The sequence below is a fragment of the Camelina sativa genome, chromosome 4 (genome assembly GCF_030686135.1).
Source record: "Camelina sativa cultivar CO46 ecotype springtype chromosome 4, ASM3068613v1".
Lineage (NCBI taxonomy): Eukaryota > Viridiplantae > Streptophyta > Magnoliopsida > Brassicales > Brassicaceae > Camelina > Camelina sativa.
The window spans coordinates 18176782-18198181 of NC_141883.1; the positions used below are offsets into that span (position 1 = coordinate 18176782).

General features: G+C 33.1%; 1 protein-coding gene, 1 long non-coding RNA gene and 1 other non-coding gene across 3 annotated transcripts; all 3 read left to right on the plus strand.

Annotated features, from left to right (window-relative positions):
• The first annotated feature begins 10866 nt into the window (after positions 1 to 10866).
• Positions 10867 to 12389, plus strand: LOC104780464 (methyl-CpG-binding domain-containing protein 5). Its single transcript, XM_087510289.1, has 4 exons — positions 10867 to 11032; positions 11128 to 11405; positions 11716 to 11841; positions 11942 to 12389. Exons 2-4 carry the CDS (start codon positions 11229 to 11231, stop codon positions 12200 to 12202), a joined length of 564 nt encoding a protein of 187 aa, XP_087366415.1. The 5' UTR covers positions 10867 to 11032; positions 11128 to 11228; the 3' UTR covers positions 12203 to 12389.
• Positions 12390 to 12636: 247 nt separating this feature from the next.
• TRNAG-UCC (transfer RNA glycine (anticodon UCC)) lies at positions 12637 to 12708 on the plus strand. The gene has a single exon. It is a non-coding gene; the product is annotated as a tRNA-Gly (tRNA).
• A 1706-nt stretch (positions 12709 to 14414) lies between these two features.
• Positions 14415 to 19939, plus strand: LOC147945924 (uncharacterized). The gene is made up of 2 exons (XR_015596816.1): positions 14415 to 15734; positions 19483 to 19939. It is a non-coding gene; the product is annotated as an uncharacterized LOC147945924 (long non-coding RNA).
• Positions 19940 to 21400: the final 1461 nt, after the last annotated feature.

Genomic DNA, 21400 nt, shown 5'->3' on the forward strand with positions numbered 1-21400 from the left:
GGTAAGGTTAAAACATTTGACAAATGTAAAATTGAAGACGACAATATATTTAGAAGACTCATTGGTTTCCATGAGAAGGCAATCGATTTGAATCAGAATCTAGTGGAGATGCATTTATTAAAAGGATTAATAATGTGACTAACGTCGTAAAAGTTTTGTCTACAATGAAAATGAATACAAATTTATTTTTTTATCTTTTTATTTATATATAAAAACTAAAACTAATTAAATTTTAAATTAAACAACCATAGTTTAACTATTTCGCGTTGACGAATATTATTATTTTGTTACTAGGTGCTTCCCCATGCAACGCGTGGGTTGTGGTGTAGTTGGCACTTTCTTGTTTTTTTGGTCTTTTTCGTTTTCTCTTTTGTATTATTTCGTTTTAATTAGGCATATATGGGCTTCGCAGTCAATTGTATTTATATACTATATGTTTATACCATTTCGTTTAGATGTGTACAATTGTGGCGTTTATTTTTTATGAATTATGAGGATGTTGTTTCTTGCTTTTGAGGATCCAATCTTATCATTGACTGATATTGTTCCCAATACATTTATTGTATTTTAGATTTTTTAATTAACTGCTTATGTAAACCCTTCATATGTTGATGTTGCAATAATAAGTTATTTTTTAAAAATAATTATCTTCCGTGTAAGTGATTATGTTTGTATGCCCATGTTTTGGTCTAATATCAATAAGATCATTTTTGTTTTTCTTTAGTTGGCTTTGAAACCAATTTTGAGTTAAGCAAATAATGGGTCGAATTATGGTGGTAATAAGTAATATGAATTCTTATGTATATATATTGTATATATGTGACTATAAGTTTAGCTAACTAAAAAATTCTGTAATATTTAAATATAATCTTGAACATATATATATATATATAGATATATATTTGTGGGAGGAATGTATGGAATTATTGGGTAGAAGTTATTTTGAGTTAAATGACCTTTTATGCCTTTAAAGTGAGTTAAATATTAATAAATTTTTATATGTGTTGTGACCTTTTTAAAAAGAAATACCAAGTGTTTCCTTCCAAATTTGAAGTGACATAGTATTTTAGTTTTCTTATATGATTTTATGAACTTCAATGTAAAGGTTTTTCAAAGTAATAAGTACACTCACACTGATTGAATTATAAAATTTGGAGAAATGTTTATTTTGATTAATCATCTGCTCTTTTAAATATATTAAATAAGTATGTTGTTGTTCCTACAAATAGGACAACATATATTATAGTTTAACCATGGAGTTAAGCAATGGAAATGGAACTTGTGATCGCAAGACAAAATGCTTATATATATTATGTTACACATTGATCGTTTAAAAATGAATAGGAACATCTAATTCTCAAATAAAGTTGATTTTTTTTTGTTAAAACCAACATATGTGAATTTAAATTTAACTATGCAAATTTAAAAAATAATTATGAATAGATTAGAAAGGCAAGAAATATAAAAGAAATATTTTGTTTTTATATAAATAAAATAAAAATGGAAAACAATGTTAAATATATATAATACTTTCTAAATTAAAATATATAATCAAACTCTTACAAGTTACAACACATATGAGATATAACAACATTTGATATTGGTGGGAGAGGAGGAGAGAATGATTACTATAAGATGGTAATCCAAATTAGATAATGAAGATAAATCTTTAAAAAATAGAACACTGTAAAATATATATATATATAATACTTTCTAAATTAAAATATAGAATCAAACTCTTACAAGTTACAACACATATGAGATATAACAACATTTGATATTGGTGGGGGAGGAGGAGATAATGATTACTTATAAGATAATAATCCAAATTAGATAATGCAGATGAATCTTTTAAAATAAGAACAGTGTAAAATATATATCATGTAGTCTCTAAAATTAAAATTCAGCATTAAAAATTTACAATGATATTTCATTTGTTTTTTACAACCCATAAAACAAAAATAAGAAATCAAAAATAAAATAAAAACGAAAAATGATTTAAAGTATTGTAGAAGAGAATGAGAGAATGTGAAAATGAGATAGTAAAAGAATGTCAATATGAGAGAATGAGAGATTGAGAGAATGCTTATTTATATGATAAGAAATTATGGAAGTTACATTTAGAATTATGGAGTTACAATAATAATTTATTGTGTTTGAATAAAATCAAGTGGTAGAATATGATTAATGCATAATTTATTTTATTTTCAGTTATAATTTTATTTTAATGTGTGAGTTAAATGTATTGTGTTTATTGGGTCTTAAATATTGTTTAAAGCAATTAGAAAGCAAAAAAAAAAAAAAAAAAAAATAGAAAACATTAAATGAAAATCAACCAATAAGGAGAGACCAAAACCATACTTTTATATATATGATATATTGCTTTAAACTTTGAAATGAGAAATATATTATTAACAATAATTTTACATGAGAAATATATTAATTTAGCCAACCAAAATATGAATATAAATTTAGCCAACCAAAATAATTAAAAAATATTAAAATTTAACCAAAAATATTTTCTCTTGAAAGATAAATAAGTTAGTAGGAGAAATGAATTAATGTACAATTATTGGATAGGACTTACATTTGATTTAAATGGAGTTACATGCCTTTAATTATAAATACATATTTTGATTTTTTATAACCTAAAATAAAAGGAATACCAAGTGGCCGAATCAAAATTTACATGATTTGGTTGTTTGTTGATATAAACTCAACACTTACACATAATATTTCAAAATATAAAAATATCACTTTTGAAGTGACAAACTAAATTAGTTTTTTTATAAAATTCTATGAATACTTCAATCTCAATAATTTTTAAAACCCCAAGGATAACTTATATTTTTTTGGTTTTTTTTTTCACTCATCAATTTAATTTATAGTGCTAGATTTCATACTAATGGTTTCATCTTTAGAGAATTTAGTTAAATGGTTTTTTTTTAATTATATTTTATTTTTATATTTAAGTTCCAGTTGAATATGATTTCTTTTTTGGATCATTTTTTATTTTGATTAAACACACAAAAACCAATTGTTTAATTATGTTCTTTTTGTTTTCAAAAACCTCATATCATAAATATATATATATATATATATATTGTATTGATCTTTGCAGATTTATCAATTGGATCACAAAACAAAATAGTCTTTATAAATGGATAATTATATTGATCTTTAAATATTATATTGATCTTTATAAATTATTAAAAATGATACATGAATATGTAAGATAACCAGAGACATAATAGATAATTAGATATGGATCATTTCAACTTCATGATCTTATTGTGTGGTGAATATTGTAAGAAAGTATGAAAATAATGACTTATTATGACAACCCGTCCCGCGGACCCCACTAGACCCCGCTAGCTGCCCCAACGGACCGTCTCTGGACCCTGCTAGCCTCCCGCTAGCCGTCCCAACGGACCCCAAGCTGGCCCTGCAGGGCATCGATCCTAACCCATCACTGTGGATATCCAAATCCACCAGTAGGTTATTGGTGCGCCAGGCATTCCTCGAACCCTGTTCCCCACCCTTTAACAACCTTCCCACAAGACAAGTTGCCACCAATTGAGTTGTGTATTTGGATATCCATGGTGAGGGGTTAGGATCGATGCCCTGTAGGACCAGTTTGGGGTCCGTTGGGGCGGCTAGCAGTGAGGCTAGTGGGGTCCGTGGGACGGATTGTCAAACTTATAAGATGTTAATATAAAATAGAAAATGGAGATAAACCTTTTAAAAGATTAAATATATATATATATATATAAGATATACATATCATACAAACTCTAAAACTAAGCTTTTACAATGATATTTGATTTGATATTTTATAACTCATATACAAAACAAAACAAAACAAAAAAAAAAGAGATTTGAGAGTAGTGAAAGAAGATGAGAGAATGAAAGCGTGATAGACTAAGAGAATAAGATAATAAGTATTTATAGGAAGAGAAATGATGAAAAATTACATTTAGAAAAATGAGAGTTACAATTTTAATTTATTGTTTTGTTTTAATACAATTGATTAATACAACTTAGTGGAGAAATAAAGTTAATGCATAATTTATAGGTGGAATTCATATGATTTCAGTTTTATATTATGTGAGTTAAATATGAAAATTAATTGTTTTTAAATTTGTGTTTTAATATAAATATTTTTTTTTGTTAAAATTGCATTGCCAAGTGGACCAATAAGGAGAGAGTGAAACCTTACTTTTATATATATGATTTTTATGGCGGTACAAAAATGAAAGTTAGTTTTAAGGTTTAAAGTGTTAGTAAAATCATCTTAAAGGTTCAAAGTGTTAGTAACATCATTTTAAAGGTTTATAGTGTTATTGAAATTTTCTCGAGGTTTGAAGTGCTACCCAGTGACACTTTGAAGGTTTAAAACGTGATTTTTCCATATATTATATTTGTTTTGGTAAACTTTAGTTTACCGCTACCGTGTGATTAGCATCTAGGCTTGTTATTAATGCTCATTGACCATTTGATTATCTTTGGAATTTTTTGATGATTAGTGAAATAATTAATATCATAGAGATTGATTAGTATTGTTTAGTGATCTAAAACCTAAGGATTAGCTTCATTTATTTGCATGAACTCCACAAGTGAGCAAATAGCCAAATAGTCATTCTTGTCAATTACCTTATCCCACTTATTTCTTGATTTAAACCATTTGCTTCTTTCCCGCCTTATTTGAATTTGAATTTTGTTAGTCTTGTTAATTAAGCTTGTTACAGTTTATAACCAACTTTGTTTGATTAGATGGAATGAATGCATGAATTCTTAGTGTGTTGTTGTTCTTTGTTCGTTGGGGATTAACACTTTTATACTCAATGACATAACCATATACTTGTTGGGAATTTGTATCACAAGTATTCAAATTTCTAAGATAAATAAGCAAGCAAGCAATGAGGTAAATGATTCTTCATTCTTATGGATATTTGTTGTTGATTGCATAACTGGTATGTAGAATTTATGAAACACTGGTTTAGGTGTCAATGATCTGTTATCATTGGCTTACACTTTCAAAATCACACGGTGCACAAGTCAAAATTTTGGCTGGAAAGAAGATTGAGCTTATCACGTATAAGATGAATTATATGGATCCTAGGTTCACCGTTACTTGGTGCAAACATTATGGAATACCAATTGAAATAGGTAAAAAGCTTCATAGAATAAAACTGTCTTTTTTTTCTTTTTTTTTTTTTTTTTTTTTTTTTTTTGTTTGTCGAAAAGAATAAAACTGTCAAGATGGTTCTTTTTATTCCTTTATAAACTCAAATAAAATATTTCTTTATCTATGTATTCAACAAATCTCTTGTGACAAAATTCGCTTGGGCAATGGAAGCAGAACCGAACTTCATGTTCTAATGCATTTGGAGAGAAATATCATCATCGTCTTTCTTTTGGTTTTGTTTGGTTTTTACCATGACTTGCTAGTCTCATATGATTTTGCCTTTTGTAGTGGTTTTGTAGCAAAAAAAAAAGAAAAGATTTGTTACTCTAATTTACTCAATGAAAAAATCATTAAAACTCCAGTTTATACATAGACGAGTTCGAATTTACTAGAAATATTCTATATTTTATAAATTTAAATTTATTTTATTTAAATTTTGGTCAAAAATATTTGCATTAATAAGATTCAAAAAAGGAAATACCCATATTGATATAAAATATAGTAGTTGTCAAAACAAAAGAGGATTTGTTGTTTTGTAAATGAAAATATATATACATACGGCTGTTGCAAGTTCTCACATTCAGAATAAGATTTTTTTATTTTATTTTAGAATAAGTTTTTTATTTTGACATAAAATTGGAAGGAAACGTTGGAATAGAGAGCAACAAATAAATAAAAAAAAAAAAAAAAAAGGGAACTTTACTCTAATAGCTTAGAAAAGCTTAAAAAAGACTAGAATGTCATTTTTTTCCGAAAATTTTAATGACATATGAACCCTTTGGAAGATGTGTTAGGAAAATAAATTACAAGTGTGCCATTAAAAAGCGATGCCACGTACGTGTTTGTTCTACAACTGTTCAAAGTTTTTGGGGGGGAAAAATTCCCGCTCAAATAATCTATTTAACGATAGACATATTTTTTTCAATAGAGTTATATAAATTTTGGTAGACTTATTGGATAGAGTTTGAAAATTAAGTAGATTAAATTGGTAGAGATAGATTAGTGATGACAGACATAAATATAGTTGACAGAGTTATGGTTATCGGTAGATATATTTGATAGATATATTCTAATGATGATAGAATTATTAATTTTTGATAGAGATATTAGTACAATGGTGACAGATATAATAAGTTAATGTCGGGTGGCAGATTTGTTTGACAGATTTATATAGTCATTTTGGCAAACATATACACTGAGATAGATTTATATGACAGATATAGTTATATGCGATGATAGATATTTCCATATGGATAGACATAATTAAAAGCGATAGAATTATTACTTAATGAAGTGGTAGACATATTTGTTACTGAAATAACAAAAGTTAAGTAGAATTAAACATATAGACGTGATAGAGTTATTTAAATTGACAGATTTATACTATTGCTGTTTTAGGTCAAAACAAAGCATTTTACGAAATATGCTGTGTTTTATTTAATATTAGCTTTATATATGGTTTTAATTGATAATAACATTGAAAGATAAGGTAGTGCAGTGGTTATAGGTTGTTTAAAAGTGTTTCAAATCTGCAGTTCAAAGCTTAGCAGTTAGCAATTTTTTTTTTGTTTAAACTTAATTTGAAAAGGTAAATTCATAATTTGCTCAAGTCACCTTCTTCCCAAAAACCCTAGCGGCCGCTACACATTTCCTGCATTTTGTTCTTCAGATTTTTCCGTTTCTCTTTTTTTTTCCCGTCACTTTCTCACATTTCTTGACCAAAAAAACTTAAATACACCTTTCATTATGAGTTTTTAGCCAAAATTTTAGTAATAGGAGCTTTTTTCTGATTTTTTTTAACGCTTTGACTAAGTCACAACGGCTAACCTCTGCCTCCTCGCCGCGTTAACAGCCGCCGTCGCCGAACTAACCTCCGAATCATAAGAATCCAGTGATGGTTTGTTGCAACGAATCATGTTTTTAGTCATGTGTTATTCCAGACATTTTGTATTATGCAAATTGAGACATGTGAACAATTAAAATGATTCGAAAATCTCCCAAAACCAGTTCAAACCTAAACATTAAAGAGAAAATTAGGTTTAGGTGTATTCTGGCGATTTAGGGTTTCCGATTTATTCTTGCGATTTAATCTATCATCAGAAAAATACAAATATTACAAAAAATAAAAAAAAAACCAACAAACCAAACTAGAGATTTGTTCCTAGATTGATTGATTCACTCTTTGATCAATGGAGAACTTCTCTCCTTCTGTTAATTTTCTTCTGCCGATCTCAGATCCATCCAAGAGATGCATCAAATTCTTCCGGTTCTAGAATGAAGCTCTTCAAATCTTCTCCAAAAATCATCAACTCTGGGAAGGTTCACCACCGATTACGTGCATATCTGGTGTGATTCTTCTCTTTAATTTGCTCTTATAATATGAGCAAAATAATCCCCTAAGACACAACGCAAACTGTAAGTAATCCAAACAAGATTGAACACAGAATAAGAGCTCCACTAAAAGCACCGTATATTGCCATACACATCAAAGCATATTATGAGACATAAACGTCAATTACCTTTCATGGATACATAAAAGCCGAACATGGTCGCCACTTATGTTCGATTCAGAACTCTTCATTAATTTCCATGCCCATCACTATCACAAATACGAATGTGTTATGCTCTTTTTGATCAAATCCTAAATTAATGATAATCTGGATCCAAAGTTCAAATCCTAAATAACATGGGAGCAAGTCCGACATAGATCTCCTTTGGTACCGTGGGCGAAGATTGTTTGGTTCAAACAGCATGTTCCGCGCTACTCCTTCATTGCCTGGTTAGCAATGCTCAACCGGCTTCCCACTCGAGATAGACTCCACAGGTGGGGAATGAATGTTCCTACCTCTTGTGTGTTATGCTCGTCTGAGGTTGAGAGCCATGCCCATTTGTTCTTTGAATGCCCATTTGCCTCTAACTTGTAGGGTTTTCTAGCTGCAAAGTTCATTTCAAACCCTCCCTGCAACCTCCTTGCCGCTGCATCGTGGATTGCCTCTCGCAATTCGCCTTCTCAAGCTAACCTAACCGCCATCCTCAAGCTCCTCCTTACGACTATCCTCTATCACGTATGGAAGGAGCGAAATTCCAGGATCTTCGCCAACGCCGCCTCCACCATCCACCAACTCCGTACTGCTGTTGATCGTGCAATGCGGGACAGGCTTCTGTCCTTCACGGGCCCTTCTGTGCACTCCTCTCTCCTCCTTACTTACTTCTCGCATGTTTCTCCTGTATCCTTTTTGGTGTAAATAATTTTTTTTTCTGTCTAATGTTCCTGTACTAATGGGTAGTTTTTGTAATAGTAGAACCTTCTGTTTCTTTTGGAATGAAATCTTCACATTAAAATCAAAAAAAAAAAAAAAGTTCAAACAAAATACTAGATCTTTGGAATCAACAAACTTGTTTTGAATCAAATCATTTCTGTCCTACATGTTAGCTATCATTAACACTAAGGAACCAAAAATTACAATAAAACATTCTTACCAACGAATTGGACAGTGGCATGGCCTGGATGTGGAACAAGATACAAAGACGAGAGACTCCATTGACAACCCACACCTCGGCGGCTCCACAAACCCAGAAACAAAGACGATAGGCTTCATTAAATACAAAATAAAACTAGAAGGGAAAAGAAACTCACTCTGGCGGCGACAATGACGATGAGGGCTTGTAAATTGCCAGAATAAATCGGAAACCCTAAATAGCGATTTGGGGGCGAAGAGAAAAATGAAAAGGATTAATTAGGGTTTTTTTTTTGGGTGTTTTTCTTATATAATTTCAGTTTTTTTCTGTTTTTAATTTTAAATGACATGAATTTTAAATACGTGAAAATAATAAGGCTTTAAAGTCAATTTTCAAATTTTATGTGTTATTTGAGTAAAAGTTTGGTCAGATGTGTTATTAGAGTAAACCATCTAACTTATATGTGTTGTTTGAGTAATTTTTTCAAAAAGAAAGTTGTAGAATAACATTTTGTTTGCAATGCTCGTAGACAAAAAGAAAAGAAAAGAGAGAATCTGGAGAGAGAGAGAAAGAGAGTTTTGGGGGAAGACGATCAGAGACTATGGCGAGCAGTTTCGAAGATTTGGGGTTATCGGAGGGTCTGTTCAGAGCAATGCTTTATGCTTTACAAAAAAGGCATTTGCCTTAGGCCACACAAAAAAATAAGCAAATAATGGCCACATTTTCTTTTGTACACTAGACTGAGCATTTTTTTTATGTAGTGTTTTAGGAAATTTTTGGAAAGAAAACTCAACATGCACATAAGTTTTGTTTCTTTTTTTTTGCTTAATATAAGCTATTATATCTTATTCTTTAAAGATTTTTTTTTAAAATTAATAATATTTCTTTTTCTTATAACCAAAAAAAAAATTTCTCTTAAAAATAAAATATGTGAAGTTTCATTTAAAATTTTGTTTTAGGCCTCTACGGACCTTGGCACGGCACTGGGTCTGTTAGCTGCGATGCAGGATCGCTGTCGTCTGGAAAAGCCGACGCCTATTCAAGATACCACTCTTATGAAGATGATCGGAGGATCAAGCGTGATAGCAACAGTTGGATCCGGTGCCGATAAAAGCACTCTGGTTGCAATGGCGGTGTGTGGGATTGTGAACTGATTTTGGTCAAAAATATTTGCATTAATAAGATTCAAAAAAGGAAATACCCATATTTGGTTATAAAGTTTAACAACATAATGAATTTAATTCCTAATTGTACAACATGTGTACTAATGAGGTTTAGTCATAAGATTTTTAAACATATTCAACTTGTGATAGCTTTTAATGTGTCTATTTTAAATTGATGATAGATCCCAAAGACTTAATAATAACAATTGTTTGCTCTTCAGTTTTATTTGTACAACTTTTTAAGTAACAAAATCCTTAGAACCAAGTCTTGGATTTTTTTTGGTTATGTGTGTGTTGGTTTCTTTTTGATACATATTATTAAAACAAACGACAATAATTGTGGTATATGATGAAGTCAAAAATCTACATGTGTTGGACAACAAAAGTGTGTCGTGGGTTTGCTATTTCTTTTGCAAAATCTCATAGCTTGCCTAGCATGAAAGCCACCAACTATGATGATAAGGAATGATAGTTTTATTGTAATTGATTTTTAGATTAATATTATTCCATAAGACTTTAACTATTCTTTATAGCTTCGTTACTCTTCCTATTTGCAAAGTTTAAGAGCACCCTTATTATCATTTGTGTGGGTGTATTTAAATATAAAACTATAATAAAAAATTAAAAACAAATTAATTGATGAACTGGAAAGATATGTCTAGAGACACTTTAAATCCCAAAAAGGCTAGTGTCTTTAATTTTTAATATTTTTTAGTTGGTATTAATTACGGTTATAAATTTCTTATCTTGTAATCTAAATTATTTGAACAAGATTTCAGTTTTTTTTGTTCTTAATGTAAATTAGTTTGGTTTTGGTTCTAGTTGATGCAAAAAAAAAAAAAAATAATAAATTTGTTGAGATCTAGTTGATGCAATTTATAGTTTGGAGTTGGTTTTAGTAATAATATAATCTTGAAAATATTAATAATATATGCAATTTGTTTTGGTTAAACAAATTCCAAATTTCCAATTTGCTTTCCCATTGATTTTCCGGTTACACACATTTCGTGTGTTATTCACTTATTCTTAACAACAAGAAGGATATATTAAATTGCCAAATGACCCTTTAAACTGGAGTGGACACATGTGAAAAAAAAAAAAAAAATAGGCCCAAAAACCCAGAAAACAACCAGAGATAAAGGCGACGTGGCTGATTAAAGCCATTCCTCGGAGCTCAAACTTTGAAACAGAAACCAAAACACGACATTTACGTTTTTACGAAGTCTTATTATTATAACCTCTGCTGCGTTCAATTAGCTGTCGTGGTTACATCTTCTTCTAACTCACAAAGCTGTTGTACTTTTGTCTTTTTTTCAGAAACTCTGATTCAGTAAAAAAAGAATCTTCAAATCTCTCTCTCTCGAGAGACCAGATTCTCTCATCCGGATTTGGATTGAAACCCTTTTGCTTTTCGAGAAATGTCGGACGGCACAGATCAGGCTCAACCACCGCCGGAGAACACTTCTAATCCGGTAGATCCGTCGAAGTCACGGAAGCGTGCGACCCCTGGGGATGATAATAATTGGCTTCCTTCTGATTGGAGAACCGAAGTTAGGGTTCGAACCTCCGGCACTAAAGCTGGTGTTGTCGATAAGGTAATTGGCTTCCTCCTGGTCTCTGTGTTCATCGAGATTTGCTTAGTCCTTTAGGAATGGAATCTTGTGAAAAGTTTATTGAGAAATTGTCTGTACAAATTGATTGATATGTTCTTTCTTGATTTGAAATTGGGAAAATTTGATTATTTTGGGTATTTTAGAGACTCTTCAGTGTGTAATGAAGATTATAGATACATAGATAGATTTAGTGGGTTCTTACCTAAAATGCATGATGAAGATTTTGCTCTGTGTCTGTGTGTGTGAAGGATGGCCATTTAGTAATATTTGAATGTCTGGTTCTGTAATGTAGTTCTACTACGAACCTATTACGGGTCGTAAGTTCCGGTCCAAGAACGAGGTTTTGTACTACTTGGAACACGGGACGCCTAAAAAGGCCGTCAAGAAAGCGGATAACAACGGAGACCTGCATCCTGAAGTGAGTGAGAAAAACGTTTCTCTTTGTTAGTTTAAAGTTTAAACCCTTTGTTTGCTTCTTCCTTTACTTGAACTGTTTGTCTTTGCACATTTCTTTGTAGCATTCTGAAGGTCGAGGAAGCAGTAGTAGGCGGCAGACCAAGTCCAACAAAAAAGCTAATGAGCCACCGCCACCGCCAAAGCCTGTGAACTTTGATTTTATGAATGTGCCGGAGAAGGTCACTTGGACGGGGACTGATGGTTCAGATAAAGCTTGGTGGCCTTCCATTGGGGACTACAAGATTCAAGAATCTGTCAGCCAAGATTGGGACAAAGCATTCACTCTTGTCACAACCCGAAACGCTTGGAAACCAATGTTTTAGAAGAAGATTGCTGCTGCAGCTCAAATAACAGAAGCGCTAGAGAATCATATCTATTTGGTACTTTGGATTTTGCTTTCATTTGTTTAACATGTGTAATGTAGGTTAATGATATTTTAATTTGGGTTGTAATATACTTTATAACGTTTCGTAGAGATTTTGAAGGCAATGTATGTCAAATATTATTGCCTTTGAGAGAATCATTGAGTAACAAAGTTTTGAAATCTGAAATTTAGTGGGTGGAGTTAGACGAGCCATGTTACTTCGCTTCTCAGTTCTCTCTGCTTTAAATCAGAAAAGCATCAGCTTTGTACATAAGACTCTACCTATTTTTTTTTTTTTGTCAAACAGACTCTACCTATCTAGGCTGCTTCAAATCTAATACCATTTACAATCTTTTACGCTTCCTAAAGGGTATTATGAAAATCCAATAAAAAGCGTCTGTAGTCCAACGGTTAGGATAATTGCCTTCCAAGCAATAGACCCGGGTTCGACTCCCGGCAGACGCATTTTATTTTTATTTTTGTTTCCCCCCCGCCATAATCATCTGCTTCGACTATATATATGTCTATAATAATACAGATGGAACCGGTCATAATTATACTTAAAACTAGATTATGAGCTGCGGTATACCGCGGAACAAGTTTTTTTTTTGTTTTTTTGTTAATGTACTATTTTCATAGTAATTTTGCTAATGTACTTTTTTGTTAATTTTAGTGATCTAGTATATAATACGCGATATACCACACAACAATTTTTGTTTAATACAGTCTTAATAAATCAGTTTGATTCGATATATTTTATATTGATGTTGTTAAAATAGTAAAATGAGGATTTAACCCGTATTGAAGTAACATATTAATGATATTTTATGTTTTAATATTATCAATTTACTCATGTCATGTCATATAACCAGTCATGTAATATAACTCGTTTGTGTTATTTTAAAAATTTAATATGTTTAAATATTCATAATTTTAAACTTTTTGTTATGTTAAAATATCAGTTATAAATTATAATCTTCTTAAAATTTTATAATTTATTATATACGGTAGATTTAATATATATGTATGTTGAACACACAATTTTTACATTAATTGAGTAATATATGTTTGTTTTAAAAACACAAATTCACAATATATGCAGAAAAAATATTTTTATTAACTTTATGTTTTATATAATGATTTACTACATTTAAAATTTTAAATAAAAAAGATTATAGGAAAATAATTTTTTTTAATCTGGAATAAATCTTCTAAATATCTATATTAATGATAGAACATTATATGTATGGATATTTTAAAATATTTTAATTATGTTTGGTTAGAAATTTAACAAAACTTGTTTGGATATGAATATAAGCATTTAATGGTAAATGTTTCCAAAAACATAATTTTGAGCAAAAACTGCTGCAAAAATACTAGTATAGATTTTTCCATTGAAGAAATTGACCAATAAATAACATATATATTAAATTTCCAAGAATAATAGATATACAAACAATAAAATAAAAGATTATCTCTTAGAAGTACGATTATATGTTAACTATAACAAACATGCTAATGTTGTAATGTAAAAATGGCATGTCAATGGCTGTGGTTAAAAAGCTAAATAATGTTTTTTTAATGTTGGAAAAGCTGAGCAAAACATGAGTTCTTTGTGAAGTGACTTTAATGCAGTGGCCAAAAGTAAGTCCTTAATGCACAAGACACCATCACACCAGGGATCGAGCGTAGAGATTAGACTAATGGACCGGCTTTTTGTTGCCCAATGGTTGACAAAAAAAAAACATGAGTTCTTTATCTTGCTCCAACAAAAAAACACCACTATTTGCCAATTAAAAGTACAAAAAAAATCTATAAGGAAACATAATACAATAAGTCAGTAAATACTTTGGTTTTGTATTATTGTGAGATGATGTACTAAACATATATAAAAGTTTTGGTAGCAATATTATAATGTTTGGAGTTTTAAGTTTGTAGTTTTTGCATATAAGAGAGTGAACGGTTTTTAATTAATCACTGATTTGATTAAGAACCAATTTTTATTGATGCACAAAAGAAGATATGAAAATGTTTTACCTTATGTTATGTGGCTTCAAAACCTAAGTAAATACTAGTTGATATTTTTGTCTTCATACATATTTTTGAATTTTGTATTTGAAATAAAATTTTCGACTCTCAATAGTAATTTGAAAATTTGAAAGAATGAAGCAGTTATAAATTATTATATGTTTGATAATTAATTTTTGGCAACGAGGATTCCAAAACTTCTATAAAAGACAAGACCCAAAGAAAAAATCCATAACTTTGCTATAATTGACCAAACCAGTAGCAAATCCATTACAGACGTTTGAAGCAGGTGATCTACTAGGACAAGGTAACAGACCCTAAAAGAAATCTTTCCTTTTTACTGCTAAATCTATCAAAGAAAATCCTATACGGTTTCTATTATACAGTATTCGAATGAGTGGATGAACCAGAACAGCTGCACGAAAGCTGGTGGACTTGCTGGCAAATAAAGAAATTGCATAATCAAGTACTATTATTCTGAGCGAGGGGAAAAAAAAATCAACAAAACCAAAAACAAAAACAACAAAAAAAACGTTTGAAATTCTCCATGTGATTTGCATAAGTAGATATGATGCTGAGAGGTCCATTCCGGCGTCTAAATTGGTCATCCACAACTCCTTCAACCACAACCGTTCTGAAGCTGTTAGCCTTGGGATCAAATTATATAATCCGAAACGGACTCTCCAAAGCTGATGGTACATAAATAAACTCGCCAGCATCATTGACACCGCTCAAGTGTAATCGGGTTTTTGAAATCGGATCATCGCGAGTGAAAGGTAAATGGAGATGTTTACAAGACCACTCCTCTTTCTCGGCATCTTCCAGAATCCACATGGTAATATCATCATCTTCTGAAGAAACACTAACTAACTTCCCCTCATAAACTATGAGGAAACAATAAGAAAAGGACCATGGTACTTTTATTACACTCAACTTTTCTGACCGGACATGGAACCTCACCAAAAACTGAGAAAGACAATCATATATATGAGAGGCCACATAGTAGACAACCCCGTCAATGCATCGTCCAGAGCCAGAAGGGGTATGTTCAGGAGTACCTTGGATGACTCTCCATGATTCTTCAGCTCCTCCTCCCAGTGTAAGAGCCCGAGGCTGATGATTGTTGCACTTAGGAAAATGACAAGAAGGGATAGACAACACTTTGTATGTACCATCTATCGGATCATATCCTAGAAAGTTAAACGGGAATAACCAGCGACGGTTGGGTATGGGTAAACTCGAGAAACGCCTCGTGGTTGGGTTCCAGATTTGGGATTGTCCTGATATATTATGGCAGATCAGGCCATTGACCGACTCTCAGCTTTTAAAGACACCAAATTGAGGATATGTCATCGAATAACTGTCTGCCACTACTAGAGGGTTCTTCTCCTTTGAACTCTGGTTTTCTAACAAGGACAGAACAAACAGCTTGTCGTTTTCTCTTAACAAGATGACAAGACAGGGTGTAGAATTAGATATCGAACCAACTTTCTTCATTAATTCACAAAACAGAGTATTTATACAAGCGACTCGACACAAAGAGATAGACTCGAGACTACGAGAATATAGGACCACAAGTCCTTATCAACACAAAGAGATAAACACGACACAAAATACAAGTCTATCCGTAATACTCCCCCTCACGGTGGAGGGTGCAGGTCACGAACGCCCAACGTGGACAAAATGTAATGAAACTGATCACGTCCAAGTGCTTTGGTGAAAATGTCGGCGAGCTGCTCAGTCGTACGAACATGCTGTGTAGTAATAATGCCGTCGCGAACCGCATCACGAACGGCATGACAATCGTTTTCAATATGCTTCGTACATTCATGAAAAACCGGATTAGTAGCAATATGAAGAGCAGCTTTACTATCGCAAAACAAACGAGCTGGCGCAGCTTGGTCGATGCCTAATTCCTTTAACAACTTGCGAAGCCACTTGATTTCTTTAAGAGCAACAGACATGGCCCGGTACTCGGCCTCTGCGGAAGAGTGTGAAACAGTTTTCTGCTTTTTAGTTTTCCATGAGACAGGAGAACCACCAAGCAAGACTACATACGCACTAAGCGACCGACGTGTAATCGGACAAGAACTCCAATCCGAGTCATAGTAAACATCGATAGTCAAATCCAGCGACGACTGAAGCAAAATGCCATGACCAGGCGAACCACCTAAATAACTGACCACACGCAAGGCTGCTTCCAAATGAGCTTCTCGCGGAGTTTGCATAAATTGAGCCAAGACATGAACAGCATAACTTAACTCAGGCCGGGTATGTAATAAGTACAGAAAACGACCAATAAGACGACAGTAAGACCTAGGATTCGTAAGTAGCGGACCATCATCAGTAGCAAGGTGATGATTTTGTTCCACAGGAGTATACGCAGGACGAGTACGAAGATCATCACCATGATCAGCAACAATGTCAAGAGCATACTTGCGTTGAGACAAGAAGAAACCGTCAGGTCCACGACTAACTTCGAGACCAAGAAAATACTTGAGCTTGCCCAAGTCTTTCATAGAAAAGCACCGACTGAGATAATCTTTAAACTTTTGGAGCATGTAACTATCATTTCCACAAATGATAAGATCGTCAACATAGATCAAAACATGAAGCTCAATGTTCTTCCGGGTATATGAGAAGAGAGAATAATCATCATATGACTGGAAGAAGCCAAACCGCAAAAGTGCATCGGACAACTTCTTGAACCAACAACGAGGGGCCTATTTCAAACCATACAAGGACTTGCGAAGACGCCAAACCTTGCCAAGATGAGACTGACGAAAACCCGGAGGAAGCTTCATATATACCTTCTCATCAAGATCACCATGGAGAAACGCATTATGTACATCCATTTGGTAAACCTCCCAGTTCTTAGCAGCAACAAGACGAAGAAGTGTACGAATTGTCGTCATGCGAACCACAGGAGCAAAAGTCTCCTTGTAATCGTCCCCCTCAACCTGATTATAACCAAGAGCAACAAGCCTTTCCTTGTAACGTTCCACAGAACCATCGACATTGTACTTTGTCTTATAAATCCACTGACAACCAATCGCCACTTTGTTAGGAGGAAGATGAACCAGCTCCCTGTTTTATTATGTTCCAGTGCCTCAACCTCGTTAGACATAGCATTGTTCCAGACTTTGATCTTAACAGCTTCTTGAAAGTGTTTAGGCTCGTCATGGTTAGCGATTGCCGCAAGAAAAACACGCTGTGCTGGTGAAAAATGTTCATCAGAGACATAATTTGTGAAAGGAGATAGAAAGGTACCTGGGACCGAAGACGAAAACTGTGACGAGAAGGCAGGAAGAGCGTTTGATGATGGTGTGTGATTAACATTGTACAAGACGTAATCACTAAGCCGCACAGAAGGCTTCGTAGGACGTTGACTTTGACGAGGAAGAGGTGGAGCAGGTAAAGCCGTCAGAGCCGGTAATACAACAAGTAGAACAGAATCCTCATGAAGACAGCTAGACGAGACAACCGGAGGCAGAGCAGGTTGACTCGAGACAACAGAAGATGGTTCAACAGCAGGAACTACCGAGTCTGTAACAACCGGAACAGAGGAGACAGGAACAGAACCTACATCAACATTGTCAACCGCCGGTGAAAGAGACTCAGTGCCAGATTCTGGCACAAGAGAAGCAACAGAGCTCCCCCTTGCATCCGAAGTAGAAACAATCCAATCATCATAATCAGAAGTCGGAGAAGAAGACACAAAGGGTAAAGATGCGGCTGATACAACAGTCGCATAAGGAAACACATTCTCTTGAAAAATGACATCCCGCGAGACAAGGAACTCGTTTCTCTCAATATCAAACACCTTCCAACCTTTCTTGCCAGAAGAATAGCCAACAAAAACACACAAACGACTTTGCTGGCCAAACTTATCTTTGTCTCGTGTAAGTCGGTGAACATAACACGCAGAACCGAAGACACGAAGTGTATCATATGAGGGTTTGGAACCATGGAGCAACTCAAAGGGACTGCGACCCGAATGTATAGAAGATGGTGTACGGTTAATCAAATATGCAGCAGTGAGAATAGCCTCACCCCAGAACTTAACCGGTAAATTTGCCTGAAACAACAATGCCCGAGCAACATTGAGTATGTGCCGATGTTTCCGTTCGACACGTCCGTTCTGCTGAGGCGTACCAACGCAAGATGTTTGATGAACAATTCCATTAGTACGAAAGTGTGAAGAGAGACACATGAATTCTGTTCCATTATCAGTTCGAACAACCTTGACAGCTTTACCAAATTGTTTTTCCGTGTATTGTAAGAAATTTGTAAGAACTCCCCGCACTTCGGACTTCTCAAGCAAGAGAAACGTCCAAACTGCTCGAGAGAAGTCATCAACAATAGTCAAAAAATAAACCGCACCACAAGAGGAAGGTACACGGTACAGACCCCAAACATCACAATGTATCATCGAAAAACAATCTGTTGTTTTATTAAGACTATCTGGAAAAACAGCTCTCGTTTGTTTGGCTCTAAAACAAACGTCACAAGGCGTAGAGTCAACAGTAGACGAGGAGCGAGAAAACACAGGTAAAGCTGAAAGAACAGAAAAACTAGGGTGTCCTAAACGCCGATGCCACAGCGCAGGATCAGAAACCGCACTTGCCATATGGACCTTTGTTGTAGCCACATCCGTAAAATAATACACACCATCACGCTCTTCACCGCTTCCAATCAAAGTCTTCGAAAAACGGTCCTGCAAAACACAAAATGTGTCAGAGAATGTGGCAAGACACTTTGTTTGTTTCAAAATCTTAGAAACAGAAATCAAAGTGCAGTTGAGTGAAGGCACAAAAAGAACATTTGTCAACTTGACATCATGTGAGAGTGGAAAAACCCCATGCTTATAGCAAGGTTTTACTTCCATCAGCAAATCCAACCGGACTTGGTGGAATAAAGACCACATCGGTTAACAAAGAGAGAGTCCCCGTCATGTGATGGGATGCTCCAATATCCAAAATAACGTTGCCAAATTTAATCTTACCAGACAACTTGTCGCTTGTATAAATACTCTGTTTTGTAGAATTAAATATCGAACCAACTTTTTTCATTAATTCACAAAACAGAGTATTTATACAAGCGACTCGACACAAAGAGATAGACTCGAGACTACGAGAATATAGGACCACAAGTCCTTGTCAACACAAAGAGATAAACACGACACAAAATACAAGTCTATCCGTAATACAGGGACTTTTTGATCGAGCTGCGAAAGACTTAATGAAAGATGGAAGGGTGGTGGCTGATGAACACAGATTCGACACGCAGCGCGACTTGCCAACAGATTTTGCAGGAAGCCGTACGAGTACCTCCAAGATTAGATCCATAGGAATTGAGGTGCCTTTCGACGATGATGAAAAGTCTTTTATTGCCGTAATCCTTTTTCCTGTTTTCTCTGGATCTTCTTGCTCCCCCATCATCGACGCCGCTCAACCCTAATTCTTCTCTCTCTGTTTTCCTGACGGCTGTTTCTAGCTGTTTGGTTTTCAAAGTTACTTGTTAAAGGGATTACGACACTTATGAATTGTATAGTTAAGATTTGACATGTATGATGTATCAAATCTAAAATTATTAAATATATATATATATAATGTAAAAATTCAAACTTATTTTAAAAAGGATATATATATATATATATATATATATATTATATAAAGTTTGATGTCAATTGTATTGTTCAGATTTCGACATATGTCAATTCTAAATTTATTAAAATTTTAAAAAATAAAAATATAAAATAGAGAAAAGAAAACCTAATTTTATTTAAAAAAAAATTTAGAAACCTTTATAAACTTCCAAAATGTATAACAAAAGTTTTGTTTTTAACAGTTTTAAAATTATTAAAAGGCAATTATAAGAAAATTATAAAATTTAAACAGCTTTAAAATTTAGAAAAGATCATTATAAGGAAATTATGTATATATATATCATAAAATTAGAAATTATAATATTGTTTACAAGAAAAAGAATTACATTTTATATAAGATAAAAAATAATTCAATGATGACAAAAAAATGATTGTGAAAATTATACAATTATTACTGTTTCTACAAAAATGTAAATACTCACCTTTACATAAAGAAAAAGATTGTTGAAGTGAAAAAAATAAAAAATAAAACTAGATCGTCTCATATTATTTTCACCAATCAAATAATTTATTCAATAAGCTATTTAATGAGTTTATAAAGACAATTTGTTGGTAGTAGTAAAGACTAAAAATTATATTTTAAAAATAAAATATATTTGTGTGTACAAATACATTTTTAATGGTAATGTAGATAGTATATTTGTAAATGGATATACATTAGTGAATTATAGGAAAAAACAACTATTTTCTATAACTAAAAGTTTATCTCTTATTCTCTTTACTTTTATACATTGTTTTTACTTACGAAAAGAATTAAATATATATTCTTTGTTAAATTTAATTTAATTTTAATAACTTGAACTCATCTACAACTATTTTCTTTAACAAAAATTATATCTATTTACTTTTTCTTTTTCTTTTTCAACGAAAAAAATAAATTAAAAGGATTTATCTTGGTTAGTTGCCCAAGCTGGAAGGAAAGTGTTTACAAAAGAAACTTCAGAAATAAGAGAACGTGAAGCACGAACAAGACAATCTGCCTTCATATTTGATGCACGCGGAATCCAAGAGATGGAGAATAGTGGGAAGGACTCCAACGAGTTAAACTCATCGAGCAGGTTGGAGAAGGATGACCAATCTTCAGAAGACTGCACCATAGTGAGTAACTCAGCACAATCAGTCTCGAAATGTTGACAAGAAATCCCTGCAGCACGTATCCGCTTCATGGTCAACAATAACGCTTCTAACTCCGAATGTAGGGGGGAAGGGCTCCGTCTTAGGCACTTGGCCCCCAACAACAAGGTTTACTCCTCACCAACACAACACCACCAGCCCAATCATGAATGCAAATTGGCTGCTTTACAAGAACCATCAATCTAACAACCAGGTGAATAAACCTAGACATCCGAAGACGAAGATGGAGATGACATGACCACCGTAAAAGAGAGCGCCTCTTCCCAGACTAACTTATCTCTCGAAGCCTGAACAATTATATCATTTGCCTCGATCTCTAAACCTTGA

Coding starts and splice junctions, on each gene's coding strand:
- LOC104780464 (XM_087510289.1), top strand. CDS start 11,229: ATGTCGGACGGCACAGATCAGGCTCAACCACCGCCGGAGAACACTTCT. Junction 11,406..11,715: donor AAGCTGGTGTTGTCGATAAG/GTAATTGGCTTC, acceptor TCTGTAATGTAG/TTCTACTACGAACCTATTAC. Junction 11,842..11,941: donor ACGGAGACCTGCATCCTGAA/GTGAGTGAGAAA, acceptor ATTTCTTTGTAG/CATTCTGAAGGTCGAGGAAG.